Below are 19,019 nucleotides of genomic sequence, written 5' to 3'. Positions count from 1 at the left end.
TAGAAAGATGGTAATACCAAGTATGCTGTGCCTCACTGTAAAATAGTGAATATACAGATTTCACTGTAAGTAGCCTACTAAGTGTACATTATCAGGAATTAAAGGACAGCCTGCAGCCAACCAGAATAAAGCATTCATCCAGACTATGCTACAATAACTTGTACTGCCATGCTCTTTCCTAAAATAGACTTTGCTGTGATTATTCAACATGTGTTTTTTTCCGTCACCAAATTATTTTCATACTTTGTATGCTTATCAAAGCACCTGCACCTCAAGTGTTGAAAAGATCATTTACACATCATTCTGTATGTATATGCTTGCGAGCATCAGAGCCTCCCTATGATTCAGTCTTTCTTGCATATGCTGTGATCCCCGTTCCCATTGGCTGGCCCAGTGGGGGGTTAGTGGGGTGGGGGCTGTTAGTGGCAAGATAAAAGGAGCAAATGTCTCTTGTCCTGCTTACACACACAAACTCACCACGTGCCTGTCTGTCAGTCTGTCCGTCTGTTTGTGGACGCCACCATCCAAACACCACTGCTGGAGCTCTCACCTGAAATTGTAAGTATGCACACACACACACTGACACACACTCACTCACGCGCATGCATACAAACATGCTTAATCCTATTTGAGATAAGGATAAGTGCTGTGCTTCTCAACAAGGGAAAGAGTGCAGGGTGAAACACTTGTTGGATGATAAGCCACTTTTGTAGAGCCAGGGGCAATGTTCATTTGTTATTGTGCCATGTGAGTAGTCAGTATGCCAACAATTTGTATCACAATATCTTTCAAAGCTTTGTGCTTTATTCCTATGAATTTATGTTAATACACTGCAACAGGTTTATTCTTTGAAAACATTTCAAGAACAGAACGAATTCTAATGTCTCTCAGTCATTGTGGCGGGGATATCAAGGTAATCTTGATAAGGCTTTGTTTCAAACAGGTTTATGACCCTTTGGCTACATTGTTTAACACAGAGAAATGAAGCTTTTCTCTTCTCTTCACTCTGTAAAGTGAAAGTAATCTAAGCTATGATAAGTCCGGCTTATTGTGTTGCTAAGAGGGTCAGGGGCTCATACATGCATTTAAATTGAACACGATTATAAAAACTGTGTCAAGGAGCATGGCTTAATCTCACTGTGTGTGAGAAGGAGATTCTGTTAGCTTGTGTGTGTGTGTGTGTGTGTGTGTGTACATATATATTTATATAGGGCAAATTTGATCTGAAACAGTTTTTAAAATTGGCTGCATTGATTCAAAAATAAAAAAAATAAAAACATTTTTATGGGGAGTATTGAAGTTATGTCATAATCATTTAATCAGTTCATGCAGGGTGAAGATATTAATTATTAACCAGGAGGACTACACCTATTTATGTGTGTGTGTGTGTGTGTGTGTGTGTGTGTGTGTGTGTGTGTGTGTGTGTGTGTGTTTACTTTGCACATACATTAATCAAATGAATTTTTATTTTAATTCTATATGTATTTTAACATGTTAGTAGATGAATGTATCTATCTGTGCTGTGTGTCAGTCATACCATGGATGCAGCAGAGTTTCGGCGCAGAGGGAGGGAGATGGTGGACTATATAGCAGACTATCTGGAGAACATAGAACAGCGACCAGTCTACCCAGATGTGGAACCAGGATATCTTCGTACCCTGATCCCCACTGAGGCCCCGACTGAACCTGAGAGTTATGAGGATATTATAAAAGATGTGGAGAGAGTCATAATGCCCGGGGTGAGATTAGACTTTCCTGACGTTTTATGCACATTATAGCATAGAAGTAGCATAGATTCTATTGTCCTTGTCCTTTATACATTTATAGTAAAAGATGATGATTCACCATGATGATACACCAATAAACAAACTAAATATTTTCCATGTACCATAAGGCCAGAATACCCCCTTTTTTTTAATTTCAGCTGTAGTATTAACAAAGATTTTGGCAACCGCTTATTTTGGCAACCACTTGATGTTCTATCTACTTCTTGTTTCAGGTCACCCATTGGCACAGCCCGTACTTCTTTGCCTACTATGCTGCTGCTTCCTCGTACCCTGCCATGTTAGCTGACATGCTGTGTACAGCTATTGGGTGCATTGGATTCTCCTGGGTAAGAAACACTTTTCTGTTTCTCCAAATCTGAATCTGTATTGAATTTATTATTTTTATTTTATAGGGATGATGCAGTTAACAAAGTTTCAAAACAAAACATGAAGCTGATGTGCTGCACAGAGGACCTAGTATTTTACAGACTAGATTTATGTTTATATTTATGCAGAGGACTTTCATTTGAATTTCTGGTTTGTGTGTCTCAGGCTGCAAGCCCAGCCTGCACAGAGCTGGAGACCGTGATGTTGGATTGGCTGGGGAAGATGCTGAATCTGCCTGATCATTTTATAGCTGGGACTCATGGCCATGGAGGAGGTGTCATCCAGGTTATTTTTTTTTTTTCAATAATACCCTCGAACTCTGAGAAAAAAACATTCTTATCAAACTGACTTCAAATCCCATTTATACTCTTTTTTGAGTAAAGCCAGATCACGAGGCTCACGACTTTTATATACTCACAGGAAGTTGAACTATTTCAATGATGGCTCGAGTTTACTTAGAAGTTTGATTTCAATAAAAACAAAGGGGGTTATATGCATTCATGTCCTCCAAACATATATTCATAAGCAATTTGTGTACTATTGATTTGATGTCTCTCTCCCTTGCTCACAACAGCAGAAAATTGGCAGGAAATTGCCTTTTAATGTGTCATCCACAGGCAGGCAGAAATGACATTGATGGGGACAGGATTGTTTCGTGTGGCGAAAGGCAAAGCATTAGTTTAGTGTTCCATTGACAGAAACGAAGAGGCAACAGAGGATACTAGCTTCATCTATTTGTGTGCGTGTGTGTGTGTGTATATGTGTGTATGTGCTTGTGGGATGCTGAGTGTTGGAGCATGAGAGTGCACTCTGATGACAGATCTTTTCATGCCTTTTCTATTGTGACCACCTGAGTGTGAGGGTTTGTGTGTGTGTGTGTGTGTGTGTGTGTGAGTGAGTATGTGTGTGTGTGTGTGTGTGTGTGTGTGTGTGTGTGTGTGTGTGTGTTTACGTGGTGCGTTGTCTTTTTGTTTCTGTCTTGTGCAGCTTACCCGCTCACCATAGCAACCATCGGGGCTCTTCTCACTGCAGCAAGGCTAATGACTGTTGTGACAGCCATTATTATAAACCTTATGCCAACACAAAGGGGAAATGGGATTCAAAAAGACGCTCCTGACCTTAGATTTCCCTTTTTACCCCGGTGTGAGTCATTACACATTGGTGGTGGAAAAAGACAACTTGACTATAATTAAAACAAATTAAAAGCGACAAAAGATGACACAGAATGATCTGCCAGAGCATTAGAGGAAAACAATGTGTGTAATCCCTCTATATTTTTTTCTAGTTTCTTCAAAGGCAACTTTAATTTTTTAACCATGCTTGATTATTAGCAGTAAATGTTTCTCATAATTGATATCAACTATGCAGTTTCTCTTTTTACCTGGAAAAGGAAAATGTGCAATGTGTACAGAACCAGCTAAACATCATGTTGGTAAGGATGGAGGAGAGCATGTAGACTTTTCTAAAAGCTACAAATTAGGAGGAAACTATTTATAGACGATCAAAACATCTTAGATTAGTGTTAAGTGTGCATGTAACAAGGGAAGGAAGCAGGAAGTGTGCATGGGTACCTGAGGTGTGGAAGCCTGAGGTTTGTTTATTGGTTTGCTCTTTTCAGTTCTTCACAGTAACTCGATGTTTAGATGCCTAATTATACTCTGCCTCTTCAATTGTTTTGACAAAATGCACAAATGTCATATCCTGTAGTTGTTGTATTTATGTTTGGCAAGTGATGTGTGCTTATTGATCAAATGATTTGAACATTACATTGATTTCTTGTAATGATATCCCCAGATACCTAAAAAGTCATGCTTCTCTTTATTATATAGCCTCAAACAATTCTCACAGTAACAGGCTGGATGAATGTTGTCTCACGGCAGAGTAACTAACTGTAGTGATTTTCTCCTTTAAATGAGGAGATGGAGGTGTCACAGCTTTTAAATCACAGGCCGCTTCATATAGAAACACAATGTTGAACTTGCTGTAAGTCAATTTGGTCTGTGTGTTTCTGATTTACAAATCAGTTGAAAAACAGACATTGAAAGCTTTGCATCAGTATTGATTACAGAAAACACAAAAAGGAAAACAATATTATAATTCTCCACAAATATCTTTAAGAAATTTGTTAATTTATTAATTCAAATCTGTAAAGTTTTTCAGCAGCCAACACATATTTGCCTGTGCTGTGTCTGTGGGGTTAATTAAAATTGAAATTGGGGTTTAGGTCCTAAAGCTACAAACATTTAGCTTTACATTTCCACAATCATAAGTATCGGTATATATTTGATGCAAGCTAAGGCAAATAACTGAATACTTTATTTTTTTGTGAGATCATTTTGAAAATCCCCAGCTTTATTAGTTGTCATTGTCAATGAAAACAGAAGTGTACCTTTAGTTTATTTTGAACTGAACACAACATTGGAGCAGAATTATTTTAAAAGTTATTTTATTCTTCAACAGGGCACAGCTAGTGAGGCCACCCTGATGTCGTTGCTCGCTGCTCGCTGTAAAGCCGTCCGACATGTCCAGGCCTCAAAGCCGGAAAAATCGGAGGGTACCATCATCTCGGAACTGGTGGCATACACCTCTGAACAAGTAAGCATGACAACTTACTGTTTAATGCAGAGGCTGAGCTCTCTCTTATTCCCTTTATTTTTCTTTGTGGGTAAATGCAGATCCTAAATCCTTGAAGGTTACCTCAGTAACAGTAAATTAGTTTTCCAGTGATTGACTGAGACAGAGGGTCATGCAGTCTGTAGCTCTGATAAGGTTTAATAGCAGGCTGACTTTGTGATTGGGTTAGGGATTTGCCTGAGGGCCCCACAGACCTTTACTGAGAGAGCTGTTTGTAGTTTTCCTTCTGAACAACACTGCTCTTTTGTCAGGGTTTAAATGTCAATTACAACTGGACAATTTGTATTTATTTCATTCTCGCATCCTTTTCTTTTGGAAGTGGTCAGTAAAACAAAATTCAACCTAGGGCTGAGGATGATAATGGTCTTAAAATGATCATCCTCAGTATTTATGATTCAACAATCACTTGGGAGTCATTTTGCTATAAATGTATAGTTTGAGGTTTTTTTCTGGTATAACTGTAATTTAAAAAAGCCTTGCTTATGCAAGTTGACAGAAGGTCTTTAAACTATTTAGGTAAATATTCAAGAATGACTTCAATTGTGTTTTGATGAATGAACATACGGTCTGTTAAGAAAGGGTTCCCATTCATATGCCTTTTTCTGACAAAATATCATTCCCATACTACACAGTTACAGAACAATACGACATTATGAGTAAAGGCCCAACTAGGGACAAGAAGGACGGGACAGATCCAATCTAATATTGGTATCAATATTGGTGTCCGATATTGACATAATTTACATATCGGTTATCTGACTGACGGCCACAAGATCGTTTGGCATTTTGAAAATTCTCCGCTTGCACAGTCTCGCTTTGAAGACATTCAGACCGAACTTTAAGAAGTGTCCACAAATCGTCTACATCAAGAAGTTCAGATGAGATGGAACAGCTCCTTCGATATGATCAAAAGTACAATTCTTGCTGCTGCCTGTTGGATGTGAAGCCAGCACCAAGTTCAAATACATTTCTTTAGAATTATTTTAATTGTTGTGTATTTTAATTTATTTATTTTTCGCTCTTTGAATAACAAATGAAATGCCAGGTTTACTACAGCTTTGTGCATCCTTACACATAAGACCAACTACATTAACACTGTTCATTATGATTAAAAAAAACAGTTTCAGTATCTGTATCGGTACATATGTATCAGCATCGGATCAGAACTGAAAAAAGTAGATCAGTGCATCTCTAGTTGAAAATGAGAAAAGGCTACAGTAAAAACTTGTTTCTGTTCAAACACATTCATTTCATGCTCTTTCTAGGAACTATGTTGAATTGCATCGTCTCTATCAAATCAAATACATTCTAGTGCATAATCATTGCGGCTACATTTGGAGTTATCTGTTTAACTTTTTGGCTTCCAAAAGAAGGACGGGCAAGACAAATCAGTTATATTGCCTTTCTCACAATTGTTGCATCTCTTTCCTCCTCAGGCGCATTCTTCAGTGGAGCGTGCAGCTCTTATTGGAGGAGTGGTGATGAGGAAGGTTCCTACAGACAACAACTACACTGTTGTAGGAGACGCGCTTAAGAAGATGGTGGAGGAGGACAAAGCTGCTGGACTTATCCCTTTCTATGTGAGAAAGGACAAAAACATACACTCACTTCCTCAGAGATAACACACAAGGGAGAAAAAGCATACAGCAGCATCACAAACATCAAATATTGTTAATTGTTTTCACATCCGGCATTAGATTGCTTTACCAACCCGTGCAGCCTCTCACAATGATATGATTAGCAGTGTTGCTGCTGTGCACGCCCTGAGGCTTCTGTTGAAGGATAACATTGTTTCTGTTTAGCCTCATGTTTGTCTATCTGGTTAAGGACAATGATCTCGGTCTCATCTGGACCCACAGATCACTATCAGAGCAGAATAATCTGAACAGTGAAACAGCAGCTCTGAATCATCCAGAGTAAAACCCTATGTTTGAATATATTATTGAAAACTTTTCCTGATTAAAATAAATATGTAAGGTCCAATGTCTTAAATCACATGTACACTATGCCACATTTGTTACAGATAAAATAAGTAATGAGCAGGATAAGAAAGCACTTCAGGGTGTTATATTGTCTGTGTGTTTGTGTCTTTCAGTTCTGTGCGACTCTTGGCACCACACCATCATGTGCTTTCGATCGCATCACTGAGCTGGGGCCTCTGTGTGAGTCAATGTGAAATAGTTTGTTAGCCACGTTTGCAGGATTTGCTTTAAAAACACACTTTTTTGGCTCAAGAAGGACAAGGATCCTTCAAAGGGCAAATTTAGATTTATAAGTATGAACTAGGTATCATACTTAAGTGTGGACAAATGAGAAACAAATATACAATAATTATGCATTCAGGAAGTTTTATAGAGCTAAAAAACTAGTTCAAAATAAAGTAATAATAGATAAGTGTTTTTTGATATTAATCTGTATGATGTGATTATGTATTTTGAAGAGACATTTTTTAGATATTCATTTATATCCTCTTTCTTCTTTGTCTGTTCCAGGTAATAAAGAAAACATGTGGATGCACATCGATGCCGCGTATGCTGGGAGTGCTTTTATCTGCCCTGAGTTCAGACCTTTGCTGAATGGTGTTGAGGTGTGTAAAAGTCTTCACTTTCATGTTCATGCAGTACATAAACACTTAAAGAACATAAGTTGCAGTATCAGGGATTTTTGACTACTTTAAAAGGTTTACTACAAGTTTGTCTCATGAGAAAAATGACTTGATGTTTAGCTGAATTTTAGCTGAATAGCCACCTGCCTCCCAAAACACAGAATCAGTTAAATGACAAGACAGCCTGTTTCTGTCCAATTATCCATGAAATATCCCTCATAACACGAATGAAAAGAAACACTGAGCGCATACTGATTATATCTGACTGATTCCTTTCTGTTTGAAAATGGCATGACGTTAATGTCAAGGAGAAAGCACGCAGGAGTGAGTAATAGGCCGAACAATCGTTGGTAGCGTAGGAGCATCAGTCCGCCTTTTGAGGCTTGCCAAGGCAGCTGTTGCTCCCCAAGCTGTGCAGAGACGCAGAGATAAGGAGCAAGTAATTTCCTGAGGCAGCGTTAGACCTTTATAAACCACCGTTTATCAGACACACAAGTTCTAACAATGTTGGTGGCCACCAGAGGAAACTGATTTGATTGTAAAAGGACCAACTGTTGTCCCATCCTTACTCATACTTATAGATAGCTATAATGTTAGCTACAGATGTGTAAAAAAATATTTATATACATATGTTTCTTGTAATTTTATTGTTGATTTTCTTCAGTGTTCTTTGCAATACTTTTAATTCATTAGGGAATTTAGATTAAGAGTGAATTACTAATCCGCAAACCTACTTAAACCACATGCAGTAGAATTTGTAGACTTTAGTTTTGGCTCATAACTTTCAAACAGTTTGAGGTCAATGCAAATTATAATTCAGTGACTGTGGCCCTGCTGGACGGTTCGTTGCTAGGATATGAGTGATGGGCGAGCAGGCAACCAACCCCCTTTGAATTAGTCAGCATAGCAACTGTCAGACAGGAGTCTGTCTCACATTGTCTCTCTGTGCTGTGTTATTGCATTTATGGTGGAGCAGAATAGGATATTACAAAAGATAGCAAACAATAAAATCAGAACAGATAAGGGGAAAAAAAGGTATGAATCAATGCTGCGAGGAAAGGGTTATTCTCTCTGCACCCTGTGAGCTGTTGGCTGCATGTTCCTGTTTTGCATTTCAAATAAACTGTGTCTGCTTCAGTCGAGATGATGATGTTGGAGAAAAGGTTGAATCTGCATCAGTGATGGTTAATAAATGTGTATAATCATCTGTTTCTGCTGGAGTAAAAAAAACATTTTTCAAATTGTGCTTGTTTGATACGTACAATTGTGACATATCAGTATTTTTTTGACCAATTTAAAAAAAAAATGTTTTGTGCCATTTTTGCCTTTATTTGATGGGTACAGCTGAAGAGAGTCAGAAAAATGTTGGATGGATAGAGTGGGGTATGACATGCAGTAAAGGGCAGAGGTCAGATTCGAACCCATGGCCGCTGCAACAAGGGCTATAGCTTCTGTACATCAGGCACCTGATAGCCTATAGTGGGCTCCCCATATTCTGAAGCTATAGTCCTCTATCAGGCGTCCCTTGACCAATTATTTAATGTCATTTTTTATCTTTTTAATTGGAGCCTATGTATACAATCCCCACTTAAAGCAAATGATATAAAATTAAATTGTATTTTTTTGTGTATTCTGTTATTTGAATGTCATTGTTTTAGGAAGAAATCAAGCGTGACTGTTTTGTGTTTCTTGTTAAGTTTGCAGATTCTTTCAACTTCAACCCACACAAATGGCTTCTTGTCAACTTTGACTGCTCTGCATTGTGGTAAGAGGCTTCACTGTTCTCATGTCCTGTATTGTGTAGTATAATAGTAATAGACTGTGTAGAAATGATGTGAAAACAGTCTGTGTCTGTATTGTGTGTTACAAAGAAAGGCCTAACCAATGGAAACTCTGCAAGAAGTCAGAATACTTCACAGCTTACCTCCGAGTGACTCATGGTTCCTTTAGAGCGACAACCAGTAGCCTAGTTAGTGTCGTCTCTAAACTGTTATCCATCAACACATGAATCATTTGCAGAGTAAAAATAGACTCCCGCCTTCCAGCTGCCTCTCCTGTCAGCGACAAACAAAACGAGACATGCTCGGCACGAGTCGGAAACAAAGGTGTGTGACCGTGCTGAGGGGAAGCGGCTACATGTTGCCTTTGAGATATTTTCTGTTTCACTTTTCTGATATAACTATTACTTCCTTCATCAACAAATATGCTCTGATATAGGTAACATTTTCTGTTATACTTTTTAAAGATTTCATGCAGTATTGGGAATACAATTGACAGTCTAGTACAACATATTAAAGGTATTACAATACATTACTTTATGACAAGAAACAAGTGCCAAACCTATCAAACTTTTATTGCTTTATATTGTGTGAAATCTACTGTAGGGCCACAATCATGTTGGAGTACTTTCCTCAAAAAGAAAGGAACTGAATTTTGATATTTTCATTTAGATTATTTTAGAATATGTAGAGTCAGTATATTTTTCTTCCTAGGGTGAAGAAAAGGGCAGACATCATCGGAGCCTTCAAGATGGAGCCACTCTACCTGAAACATGAAAACCAGGAGTCAGGTAGAATCATTACTGATTTGAATCAGAAAACACTGATTAGATTGTATTCATTGTGGTTCTATAAATGACTGTTCATACGGCAATCATACCAGTTAGAGGACTTGCTTTAGCCACATTTTAAACAGGTTAACAACAGGGTTTAGGATTGGAGTATAAATGTGAATGTGAGTGTTTTTCTGGCCTCTGAATTCTTTGTTAGCTAAAGTTTAGCTGATCTACTTTGATAGCTTATTTATTTATTACATCCTATATTCATGGAAGTGTGAATGTGCTTTAAGAAAGACTTGATAAGAATACAAATTTTGCCAAAGATGTCACAAATTAGACCTCAAAATCCCCATGATGTGATTCAGTGTCCGTGTGAATATGTGTCTGCAGCTTCTGTGCTGGTGCACATGCTCAGCCTGCAGATGGAATCAGATCTGCACTATAATTTGTCTGACAGACGAGCAGGCTGCCACAAAAGACAACCCGTGTTTGCCTCCTACATCACTGCAGCACCTTACAAAAGCCTTCACTCACGCAACCCGGCGTCTTCAATCTAATTAGAGGTTATTAGCAGCAGCTAACGCAGGGCTCACTTCTGTAGCGATGAGCTTCCTGTAGATATTAGTCCGTGTGTGGACCGACAGTCCTGCAATCAGTGAGATAAAGTGGGTGGGATCATGACAGCAACACCCGCAGAATGGAATAGATCCCTTTCAGAAGCAACAGTTGTTATGTATCAGAAATGTGTCGATTCAAATACAGTTTTTATTGATCCTGGGCCTTTTCTACTTTAACAGGGCTGGTCACAGATTATAGGGTAAGGTCATACAATATTTAGTTTCTTTCCACAATTTTCAGGAAATCTGGTTACCATAGCGAACATCAAACTTTCAGAGTTTAAATATATATTCTCCTATTCTCCTTGCAGCATTGGCAGATTCCACTCGGAAGACGATTTCGCTCGCTGAAGATGTGGTTTGTCTTCCGTATGTACGGGCTGTCAGGCATACAGGCCCACATACGCAAGGTAAGAGTCCAGCTAAAGGATCCCCTCCACTGATTTCTTTGAGTCCACGTGTCTTTACCCTTTACTTCCTGGATCCTAATTCTGACTATTGTCTTTTAGATCCATATCTTTTTAGCCCTCACACAAAACAGCACCTGACATTTTCAGGTAGAAATCCCCTGCAGTGAAAACAATTAGGAGCACTGAAATGTAGCAGGGTATTTTTTTTTTTATGGTAGAGTATCACTAATTAAGTCTTGTTGTTATGCCAAATGTCCAAAAAGGCTGGTTCAGCAGCATGCAACTAATCACTGTGTTTGACACCTTACCTGTAGATGCAGCATTAACAGGCATTTAAAATAACTACCAAAAAAAATTGCCATTCTCTCAGATGGCCTTGTTTGCTTTTGTGGCTCTTAAAGGAGCATCAATATCAAATTTAGTTCATTTCTTAACCCGCTAAAGACTCCTCACAGTCGTGGTTTCAAGACAATGTCAAACTTTATAAGATTTTTACATCTTGTGCTGCTGTTTTTACACAGTGTAGGTGTTTATTGAGGTTTCATGATCATTTTGGAATCATAGTTGCAAAAGATGGGTGTTATGTCACTGCTTCAATCCCGTTATGATAACAACTTAAACCACGCCCTGACCTCCTTATTATAAATGACTTAAAGATAAGCACACTGCTAACACTGGTGAGAAGTCTTCGTGTTTCATTCACTCCATCAATCCCTTCTGTATAAAAATCACTTCCGACAATCACACATAATTGGTCTTTATCGTAAATGCCACCCGTTCTCTCCATCTCTTCCTTCCCTCCTCCCTTGCCTCACTAGCTAATCCTCCTAACCATTAAAGTCCTTTCAGTGCCTTCATCTCTGCCTCCATCAGCACTTCCTGTCAGTCATATTTGTCTGGTCTGTTTCTTCTTTTTATAGCAACATTTTCCAACATTTACCCCCCCCTTCCCCCCTCGCAGTCTCCTTTCGATGCTTTCCCCCTTGCATGCCTGTCTCTCCCTTCATGTTCCTCTTCCTCCCTCCAGTCATCTCTGTCAATCAAGTGAGTCTGTTTTGTGTTTAGTCTCCATTTTTAAATGAAGCGGCAGAAGCAGGACTGATCCCTGCAGCTATAACTAATGACGTATACTCTACTGTACATCTTCTGTCTTCTAGATTAGAGTAAGCAGTTTGAGTCGTTGCTTTTGTTCCAGTGTAGCTTAATCTAAATTAGTAGCATCTAATGTATATGTTTAAATGCAAATGCAGAATTTGTGAATACTGGTTGTAGGGGCTGTCTTTTATTCTGGAGAAAATAGTCTGTAACGCCACAATTTCCCAGTTTGGGATCAATAAAGTAATTCTATTCTATTCAATTCTAAGTGATCGTGAAAAACTCTCTGGGATTGACAAAACATGGAAAAGTGGTCATCAACCTGTCCTAATAGTGATGAGGTGCAGTGCGCTGTGTTGACAGGTTCACATGCATTTAGCAACTTGGACTCCTTTATTATTGATGGAAACGAAAGCTAATGAGCATGTTTGACTGCACACTGCTGTTTTAATTTATTCCAAAGGAGTGCAATAACATTTCATGAAAACCAGTTTTGATTAAAAAAAAAAAAAGCTGAACTATTTCATGGCTACTTCTCATTTGAATTTGTTTAAACTGGGCTTCCTTTGCCAGGATCTGCACCATCACTTACTTTGCTCTTTTGATTTGGTCATAGGAAGTTACAGATGGTTATAGTCCAAAGCAAAGGATATTGAGGGAAGACAGTTGGGCAAAGTCATTTTTATCTGTATGACAGCATTGTGCCATGTAATGATACAGCACTGCCATCTAGTGAAAGTATTAGATAGTATGCCTCTGGTATAATGGCTTGCATAAAACAAATAGTTGACATGTAGAATTGGTGAGTAAATTTATAAAACAGCTTGAAATCAACACCTTTTCAACATAACATTTGTTTGACTTTATGATACCAACCTGAAACCAATAATGAGTTGTGCCATTTCTTTAATCATCTAAATTAAACATTAGACATTACTGTAGATCTCTAATGATTACTTCAGACAAAAGACTCTTCATCATATGCACGTTATGTGACCGAGTGGAGGAGCTTATGGCTCAGTGATTTCTTTGTTGTCTCTTTTCAGCAAGTGGCCCTGGCCAAGGAGTTTGAGAGTCTGGTACGAGCAGACCAAAGATTTGAGATCTGTGCTGAGGTCATCATGGGACTGGTCTGCTTCAGACTTAAGGTAATATCATCAGATGTTACATCATTCAAAAAAGCCTGTGTGCTCTCATACCAGAGAACAATCTGCTCATTGTCTTTCACATGTAACAATGCAGTTCTGATTAAGTACACTGCTTTCATAGTGTATTTGGAAACATAATAAAATGTATAATGACAAACAGTTCACCCCAAAGTGTCCATAAGTCAGGAAAATTATGTTTTTAGCTGTATGTCTTTCTGTGCTCTCTTTCTTTCGCTTAGGGCTCCAATGAGCGGAACCAGAACTTGCTGAAAAGGATCAATACAAACAGAGAGATCCATCTAGTGCCTTGCCAGCTCTCTGGCAGCTTTGTGCTGCGCTTTGCCATCTGCTCTCGCGCTACCGAATCACGTCACATCCAGCAAGCATGGCGGCACATCACACAGATGACCTTTGAGCTTTTACAGGAGCCTAGTCATTGACGAAACCGCTTGTAGTCCACTCTGGTGCGACCAGTCAGGACTAAGATTTATTTTGCAGATGTTAAATGTCTTAAAGGGAAAGAACAACTATTTTACAGCTCACTCAGCAGATGTTTTGTTGTTTGCAGACGAGTAATCCAGGCTTATCAATCTTTTGATTTTGCAAACTGATGTTGGTCAAAATAATCTACAACAATCCATAATAAGTATAAATATGAAATTTGCTTGCTACAAAATGTTTCCCCACAGTGAGACGTGTATGTCATGTCCTCCTTACACCTATCCCCTGTTTGTCTTTGCTGCTTCTGTGTCTTCTTAGTTTTAATTTGGCTCAGGGTCTGCTAATAGATTTATGCTAATTGTTTTTATTGTATTTATTGCTGCAATGAATGTAATTCACATTGTGTGTGTAAAAATCTTTGAGCCAATGGTGGCTTCTTTTTTGTGGATATGTTTAGTGAAATGAATGACAAAGATAAACTCTAACGTCTCTTATCTGGATATAATGTTTAATGTAAGAGTGGCTTCATAAAATGAGATAAATAAAATGCTCTCTAATCAGGCTGAATCCCTTGTCTACAGGCATTAGCCTCAATCATTTGTGACCTCATAAACACAAGTACTTGTATGTTAAATACAATTGCAAAGCAAGGCAATTAATTTGTCTTTTGTCTTGTTTTTTACAGAATGCTCATTGATTCATCTAGTGTCTTATATGATAGAAGAGTAGTATTTAAAAATGACAGTGGCACAAGAGAATCACGTTCTCAGCCTATAAATCCTACTTTTTGGGTAACCATTGAACCACTTGGGTAAAAATCAGAGCTATTTATTATTTAGTTCTAATGAAAAGATATGAGGAAACTGAGGATTTATTTATGCTGTAGTTGATCCCATAAACTATTAAATGTGTACACCCAGACAGAAAAAAATGAACAATCAGTCGACTTAAAAAAAAGGGTTGGAAATCAAGATGAAAAATTAATTTGGTGTCCAATAGCTCAGTATAATTTGTGTGTTATGGTAGTCTGATATCTGTATAAATCTCTTATCTTGTAAGGTTAACTTCAAACCACAATGTTTAACAGATTCCAATGACGATCAAATATAATTAAAACAACATTTCTGTAGTATCCTGCATTTTATCCATATCCATGGAAATATATAAAGTCACTTTGTGGGTCTGTGATTGTTTTTATTTGTTTGCCAGGAGATATTAATTCATTGTGTGAAATCACTGAACCTTATTGTAAATTCATCTGATTGGGTCAAAGTCCACTCCGGGATCAAGATGTTTAAGTTGGCTGTGTGCTGCATTGGATTGGTTTATTTAATTAAAGTGGAACATAGTACGCATGGTGCTTGGATCTCATTTTGTATTTTTAATTAGATGTGTAAAATAGATCAGGATCACAAAGATGTCAAATTATTGGGCACAATCAAAGGTTATGTTTTGAAGCCATATAGCAAAAGAGTTGTAAAAATGCTGCCTGATTTAACCTGCTGTCCATCTTCTTCAGTGCTCTCAATTCTAGTTGACAGGCGTGGGTACACAACTAACCATCATGCTGTGCTGTGCAGCTTCCTCTGAGCATTGTAATCCCTGAGGACAAAGGCCCGTGTTCTATAAATACAGATAGGGATTCAGTATTAGAGGTCAAATCTTAACCCCTGATGACATTGGCATTTCCTTTCACTTGCAGTTAAAGCTAAATTAAGAACATTCTTCAGGTTGACACTTTATGACACAGGATTAGTAGACAGGTAGATTTTTTTTTCTAAACTGGAAGTGAAGGGTAAATAAACATTTACAAAAATACAGCGGGTCAAGAACATGTCAAAGACTAAGGGTCCAGGTAAGGAAAGAAAGGTTCTGTTAAGGCTGATGATGATGGGACACTTGGGACAACCAAATGCTATTATAGAGGTCAGAGTTCATGAGCTTTATAGTGAACTCAACCTGTATTTACAGTACTTATGAAAAAATAATTTATACACTTACTTTACACATGAGATGTGTGTGTGGATTAATACAAGGCCATTTAACAGTCAATATGTTTATATGCAGTTAGAAAAAAAATATGTATTGTGTTAGTCAAAAACTAGCCTTTGCTTGAAACTGGATACATCATTCAGGCCTTATCCAAAAAACTGACACACTAACAACAATAACTCAGTCTTTATCAATAATCAATTCAGAGTCCTCCTCTGCATCTTCAGAGTCTGAATGCAGCAAATGCTTCACTTCTAGTCGATGTTCGAGTCATTAGTGCTGGAGTCCCAATTGGGTCGTAAGTCCTTAAAATCTGGACTTCAGTAAAACGTGAGGCTGAGTCCTAGACTCGAGTACTACAACACTGTCATGTAAAGCACTCCATGCCAGTATGTTGAAGAAGTACAGGAATATTTTAAGTTGTGTTAAATCAATTTGCAGATCTGTTAACATTTATATGAGAAGTTACTAATTAAATTTCCTTGGGTTCAAAGTTGTCCTGTAATGGGTATGTAAAGCACTGATGTAATAAAAAACGTGGAACTTGACCAAGCACGTATGGGGCATTTTGACCCAGTGACAGTGTTGAATTAATTATTAAGATAAGGTATCAGATTTACCTTACTTCTACCTTTCTTCTAAAGTCAGGATATATATTTAAAAACAGACTTTAACGGCAAATAATTCCACCCTGTGTCCACCACCCTATAAAACAATGCAGGCACATAGTCATCATGCGTACTTCCAGGGAAACACACACTGACATTAATGAAATGCAGGTTTTCTCTGCATGTTCATTGAAGAATAAAACTATGGTACTAAATACTTTATCGCATCTGCGCCTTGGGGCTTAGATATAAAGATATGACTTAAATGAATGCATTTTAAAAGTCCTTGTAATCTGAGTCTCCTATTATTTTTCCTATTATTATTTTTTATTGCCTCTGAGATATATTAGATGAAGAAGCTCCGGCCATGTGATTGTGCAGACTTTTACTTCGTCCTAGTGGCATACAACACAAAATGCTATCTTACAGATGAGCAGCGACCTGGTGGCTGCTGGTATCATTTACTCCCCGTGGCATCGTTAATCCGTCAATGATTAATGGCACCATAAACTTTGATTGCTCTGACAGATCGGTGCTTTGTGTGTGAGGTGACACCTTTGCCCACTGGCAGTTATTCCCCCTCAGATTAAGAGACGCGCTCCTCCCTCGTACTCCTCCTCACTGCTTGCCATAACCTGCCCCCGCTGTTAGAACGCACACCAAAGAGCTTGCTTCATGTTTTTATTGCTTGATGTTAGAGAGATAAGATGTGTCTCAAATCTTAAATTGATAGGATTTTTCTTATATTAAGTGAATAAAGACATGTATTTTCAGTCCATTAACAATTGCTCACATTGTGAATAAGTTTGCCCAAATAAGTTTTGCCAGTAAAGACTGCCTTTTTAAAAAGCTGCTGATAAGATGATTTTGTTTCTAGATTTTGAAGTAAATAAAAGAGAAAAATATTGAAATCATTGCCCTGTCATTGAAAAAGTATTCTTGATTTTTTTTTTTTTTTTTTACTATTTAGTTGTGTATTTTGAGAAAAAAACGTTATTATGTAATGTTTGCAGGGCCTATTACTGTAATGTCCATTCAGTTGCAGTTGCGTCATTTGACCACAGGAGGGCACCGCTACACATCCTGAGACCGTCACGTCTTGGGTGTCATGCATTCGAATCCAAATTAGAGTCAGCTTTATTGGCCATGACTGCTTAAGGAATTTGTCCTCAGTAACTGTGCTCTCAATGTACTAAAAGTACAACATTAAATATAAACATAATACAAGCAGAACGACTAATATATACAAGGCTATAGTGCCGTGGTGAGTAGTGCAAAAATGCTGAAATGAACATGATAATAAATATGTAATTATGTAACAGGTGATGAATTTAATTTACATGAGGTAGAGTTTTTACAGTATTTACATTTACAGATTGATGAGGACAATATTACTGTATTTACATGATTAAGTTCTTGAACATAAACATCAGTTTTAAATCGTCTTATGTACAATCACAGTGTTTGATTACAGGGTTACCGATATTTTACAGTGACAGGTCTGACACTCTGTGACTACATATACAATTTACTGTTGTGCACTATGTATAAACAAAAGTTACTGTATTTGTGTGTTAAGACATCACCATCTCCTTTAGATCAGGGAAAAATATGTCAACACGCTTCAGGATTTGGGCTAACCACACTGCAAACCCAAACAAGAAGAATACATACTGTATGTCTTCACTACATAATCATCGTTTTTATTTTCAGAACATTTTTTATCTTCAGTATTTTCTGTATATTTTTGCATGCATGTTTTATGAGCCCATCTTATCTTTTATCTACGGACACAGGATTCAGTAATTTGTTGTTTTTGTGTGTCTGTTGAGTCAGCAAGGGGCTGATTTTCCTATAATCAGTGTAACGATATCAACAATGAATCACACGACTACTTTACTATTAAGAGAAAGGGCTGTTTAGGGGACAGTACCAGAGAATTATCAGCCCAGTATGTAGTCCTTCCCACTTTTTTCTTAGTTTATAATATCTCTACAACAATGTTTTGCTGTCCTGTAACTTTACAATATTGGTTTTCCCGTTCTCATTCCTGTCATATTTGGTGCCTTTTGTCAGTATAAAAGATTAAATTCTGTTTCATACCAGATTGCTGACAGATTGTTAGCAACCTTCTGGGTGACAGGGCATTTGCAGCTAAAGAGCCATATATTTTCCCCTCAGGAGTTGGCTGAGAGCAAAACAGAGCTGGAGTCACTAATATTTGTTGCCAGCAACATTTATTATTAAATAATACTATTGCAGCGTCATCTAAATGTGTGCAGCGTTTGAAGGCAGACACACTTCAGGTTCATCAATTTTAAATTGGATTATATGACAGTTTCATCGTCACATCTTGCCTGACTTCCATCAGTGACTGTATTTACTACATGTGAAATGATTTGTGTCTGCAAAAATGATTATGGGATATAAAAAGGGAAACTTTAGTTTTTTGGATTAAAAAAAAATACATAGAAAGGGATGGAGGTCAAATGTTCTATTACCATGTTTAGTTTTTGCCTTATTGTAAATGACAACGATAAACATCAATAAAAAATCCACAAAAAAAAGTTCTGATATTACGCACTAATGTAAAGCTTTACACGTCATCATAAAACACATTTTCCCACATCAGGCCAATACATGATGTCAGCTCCAATTTTTATGGCACCCTCTTCTCCTTTCAAAAATGTATCCTCTATGGTTGTTGGTTATTGACTGCTTGCCACAGACACGTTCTCACTTGAAAGGCATAAACTGGG

General features: G+C 37.8%; 1 protein-coding gene across 2 annotated transcripts; it reads left to right on the top strand.

Annotated features, from left to right (window-relative positions):
• The first annotated feature begins 400 nt into the window (after window positions 1-400).
• On the top strand, window positions 401-14,227 carry ddc (dopa decarboxylase). 2 transcript variants are annotated; one of them, XM_020656960.3, is made up of 14 exons: window positions 401-558; window positions 1,532-1,739; window positions 2,000-2,113; window positions 2,319-2,438; window positions 4,614-4,748; window positions 6,224-6,367; window positions 6,883-6,949; window positions 7,280-7,374; window positions 9,090-9,157; window positions 9,885-9,961; window positions 10,747-10,766; window positions 10,878-10,976; window positions 13,118-13,219; window positions 13,459-14,227. In XM_020656960.3, exons 2-14 carry the CDS (start codon window positions 1,539-1,541, stop codon window positions 13,657-13,659), a joined length of 1,443 nt encoding a protein of 480 aa, XP_020512616.1. In that variant the 5' UTR covers window positions 401-558; window positions 1,532-1,538; the 3' UTR covers window positions 13,660-14,227. The 2 variants fall into 2 exon arrangements, with proteins under 2 accessions (XP_020512616.1, XP_020512615.1); XM_020656959.3 differs by having other exon boundaries at window positions 458-558; window positions 1,502-1,739.
• The last annotated feature ends 4,792 nt before the right edge of the window (window positions 14,228-19,019 follow it).

The sequence above is a fragment of the Labrus bergylta genome, chromosome 8, assembly GCF_963930695.1.
Source record: "Labrus bergylta chromosome 8, fLabBer1.1, whole genome shotgun sequence".
Lineage (NCBI taxonomy): Eukaryota > Metazoa > Chordata > Actinopteri > Labriformes > Labridae > Labrus > Labrus bergylta.
Note: the sequence above shows the minus strand (reverse complement) of the source record. Positions and strands in the feature narration are given on the sequence as shown.